This window comes from Lathyrus oleraceus, chromosome 4 (assembly GCF_024323335.1).
Source record: "Lathyrus oleraceus cultivar Zhongwan6 chromosome 4, CAAS_Psat_ZW6_1.0, whole genome shotgun sequence".
NCBI lineage: Eukaryota > Viridiplantae > Streptophyta > Magnoliopsida > Fabales > Fabaceae > Lathyrus > Lathyrus oleraceus.
This window is the reverse complement of record NC_066582.1, coordinates 374,269,014-374,272,893: the sequence shown is the minus strand read 5'-3', so window position 1 is coordinate 374,272,893 and position 3,880 is coordinate 374,269,014. Positions and strand designations below refer to the sequence as shown.

The 3,880-nt window shown below is 40.1% G+C and overlaps 1 protein-coding gene across 1 annotated transcript; it reads right to left on the bottom strand.

The window, feature by feature from the left end:
- Positions 1 to 2,712: 2,712 nt before the first annotated feature.
- On the bottom strand, positions 2,713 to 3,546 carry LOC127137577 (U11/U12 small nuclear ribonucleoprotein 31 kDa protein). Its single transcript, XM_051064031.1, has one exon. The coding sequence runs from the start codon at positions 3,544 to 3,546 to the stop codon at positions 2,713 to 2,715; it is 834 nt and encodes a 277-aa protein (XP_050919988.1).
- Positions 3,547 to 3,880: the final 334 nt, after the last annotated feature.

Sequence of the window (3,880 nt, the reverse complement as noted above, 5' to 3'; positions counted from 1 at the left end):
TCGCTTTGGTGCATGCTACATATTTCAGGCTAAGGGCGTTGTTTGAAACCAGACGCTTAAAATGGAGTTCAGTGTTGCAATCTGGACAGTTGTTCAGTGATGCTTCGATGAAATTCATCAGACATGAAGCTGCCAAAGCAAACACACATGTGGTTACGGTCTTTGACCGAAGTAAAGGTTGGTTTAGTGTTGTCGAGTCCATGGTTCATAATGAGGGCATGCCGATGGGACAGTACAGAGTCGAACTAGATAGAGGTTAGTGCGACTGCAGAAAGTTCCAAGCCTTTCGTACCCCCGCTCCCATGTCCTTGCGGCATGCTCAAAGGTTCGAAGGGATCCATCATACTTGTTATCTGAAGTTTACAAAATCGTCAGTCTTTCAAATGTTTATAAAATTAGTTTTTTCGTAGTGACAAAAGAGGATTATTGGCCAGAATATCAAGGGGACATCGTCTGGCACAACGAAGTTATGCGAAGGAAGAAAAAGGGTCGCCCAAACAGCATCTGAATTCGAACCGAAATGGATACGGCGAACAAAATGGTTAGACTATGTAGTTCATGCCGTCAACTAGGTCACAATCGTAATAACTGTCCTAGTGTTAGAATGAGCACAACCAGATAAATTTACATGTACCTCTATTGCAATATATGAAAAATTAAATTTATTTCATATTAGACGTCTGTCAGGAAAGTACCATTGCATAAACAGTAAGACATATAATTATAACAAATACAAGAACTATGCAATTACAACCAGCAAAACAATTTTGAACATGTAATGCATCATCCTACGAGCGTCTTGGTCTGTCTTAATATCCACCAATTCGCGTAATTCTCCGTGTTGGTTGAACGTGGACACAAGCCATTGTATTCTTCTAATCCGTTCACCCTCTCCAGTTTCTCCCTCTAACCAACTGTACAACGTCCGATTAAGACGTTCAAACATATTTGTGTTCCAAAGTCGAATCTGTACCGGAGCCGCAACGGCAGAAAATATTACATCAGCACTTTGTTTTTGAATGTATGCAGGCATTGTTGAAACAGGGAAAATTGAAATTGATGGTGGTTGAATTGTATTAGGAGATGAGTTTGAGTGAAAAATATTGCATCCAATGCGTGGTATTTATAGAGACGGACAAAACATTTGGGCGCTTGAGGGATTGACGCCCACATGACCATCACATGCAGCCAGATGAATTAGCGCCCACACAACCAAATGCACCTAGGCGCCACTAGCATTGACGCCTCCTCATGAGGCCCAATGCAGGCGCCACTAGTATTGGCGCCTCCTCATGAGGAGCGCAATGCATGCGCCAATGCTAGTGGCGCCTCCTCGTGAGAAGCGCAATGCATGCGCCAATGCTATTGACGCCTCCTCTTTATGCATTGGGGGTGCGCCAGTTCATCTGACGCATCCTCTACCAAACCTGGTTATTTTGATAATTTTTTTAAATAATTAGTTATTTTGAAAAAAAATAAAAATAATTATTATTTTGAAAAAAAATTCCAAACTTTTACCTACTTCCTCTTCAAGAACACCCATATTAATCCTATTTGAATCTGCTCAAACTTCAACAAAATTCAAGAAACCGATATCCTGAATTTCACAAAACTCCCAATATCTTTATATCTGAGTACAATTATCGTACTATGTAATCAAGCTTCATGTTAATCCTATTCATAGAGGATATGAACTATACTATTTTCATTAACTTGTGCCGATTCAAATACATAATTCAGAAAGAAAGGAAATAGCATAACAATAACCAATTTCTTTTTCTACATATCATTACAATGACATTCAAGATTAGCCCATGGTTCAAAAAGTTACAGAATAATTAAACCTATAATTTAAAGCCTTGTGTCGAGGGTGAGGCACAAATTGGTATTATTCTCCAGCTCAGCCAAGTGATTATGCATGAAAAGGATACCACATTTTCTCTGGGAGAAGCAATTTAAGCATTCTAAGAGAAACTTGAGAAATACTCATCAATCTGCATAAAAATGCTCAGTAGACATCAAAGAGTAAAGGTAATCAGAAGAACTGTTACCCATGGTTTTAAACTGCTTTCCACAAGAACGGCGACAGTAATTATGACTACAAGTCTACAACCTATGCTTTTCAAGATCTCAACAACCACATCAAATCCAGCTATATCTGACTGCAATATTCTACATATCAAATATCATAACATAACCACCACAACTGTAATTAAAAACCTTACTTATATGATAACAAGATGTGCATAAAGTAAACCAGGGTGTTACAATTTGATTACATTACATGTTTTAACTGAACCAAAATAAAAAACATAATGAACAGGCTTTTCCTTTCTGTTTTACAGGTAAACCGAATGCTAAATTAAGCCGATAAATAAGAGACTCGTCTGTCATCATTCATTAACTATGAAAATATGGAATACACAAAAATGCTCATCACCAATTCACCACCACTATCACTAATTACTACCACAATAACTAATAACTAACATGTGCTTGTGATCAAAACCATAAACACATCCAACCAAGCCAACAACATATAAACAATTTCATCAATTACACCATATCTTGATAAAAACAAAAAATTGCCATTTAGATCTATGAAACACTGGCACATATATAGACACGACACACAGGACTAGTTGAATAATACGGTAATGCGGAATACCAAACACACCTTCAATCTGAAGTGTCAATGCTACATAGTCATGATCAATCATCATCATCATGATCACTCTCATCACTGAAATACCCAGCTTTCTTCCCTTTCTTCTTCGTCCTGTTGTTGTCCAAACACTCATCATCATTTCTGTTTCTCCCCAGCAACCTTTCACCCGCTTCATCATCCACAACAGAAGCCCAATTATCGTCAAACTGCTCCGCAGCAATCTGATCACCCTCCTCCTCCTCCTCATCACCTTCCTCCTCCCCATCCCTATCCCTCAGCCCACTAAATCCCCGTCGCGGCTTCTTAGGCTGAGGCCGCGGCCTCGGCCCCAACTGATTCTTAGGACACTCATACGACAAATGACCATGCCCCCCACACTCATAACACAAAGCAGTCTCAGTATTGTACACGCGCTTCCGAATAAACTCCGGAGCACGTCCATTATCAGCAGCCATAGAAGCAGTTAGAGTCCTTCCATTGAGAATCTTCTTATTCATCTCCGCCACGGCGCGTTGAGCGTCATTACGAGAAACGAATTGGACAACCGCAACACCGCGGCATAGGCGCGTGTGACGGTCTTTGAGAAAGGTTACACGCGCGATGCGGCCGAAAGTAGAGAAGAGCGTATGGAGATCGGAGTTTGTTAGGGAGTAATCTAGATTAGAAACGTATAGCGTCGATTTTGATGGTGCTAAGGGTTCACCTGTTCCTCCTATTGATGATCCTTTGTTGTTCGGTTTTGATTGGGGTTGATTACTGGATGTGGTTCCGGTGGTGGTGTTGTGGGTTGAGGACGAAGCGCAGTAGCGGTAGTAGAAAACGTCGTCGTCTTCATCGCTGTCGCTGTGTTTTCGTTTGTGTTTCTTCTTTCTTGACATTTTTTTCGGTTCAGGTTTTTTCTTTCCGGCAACGGCGTTCGGTTTCCGGTGACGGAATTAGTTCTCCGATGCTTCTTTAATCTATAGAGGAAATCTGAGAGTGGAGAGATTCTATAATGCGTTTGAGAAACCCTAGAGGAGTGAAGCGAAACTCCAAGCGGATCTGGACATGGATCCGGATATTTTGGATTGGTTTTATATATGGTTTTATCCATTCTTATTTTTTTATAAGCAGTACTATCCATATGTAAATGGACAACTTGCTCACCGCCAGAGTACTTGTAAAGATAGCATAAAACTAAAAATTATTATGTTTTAATAGTTTTTTGTTTAA

What these genes read in the sequence shown, in the direction of transcription:
- LOC127137577 (XM_051064031.1), bottom strand. Translation starts at nt 3,546, where the DNA reads ATGTCAAGAAAGAAGAAACACAAACGAAAACACAGCGACAGCGATGAA.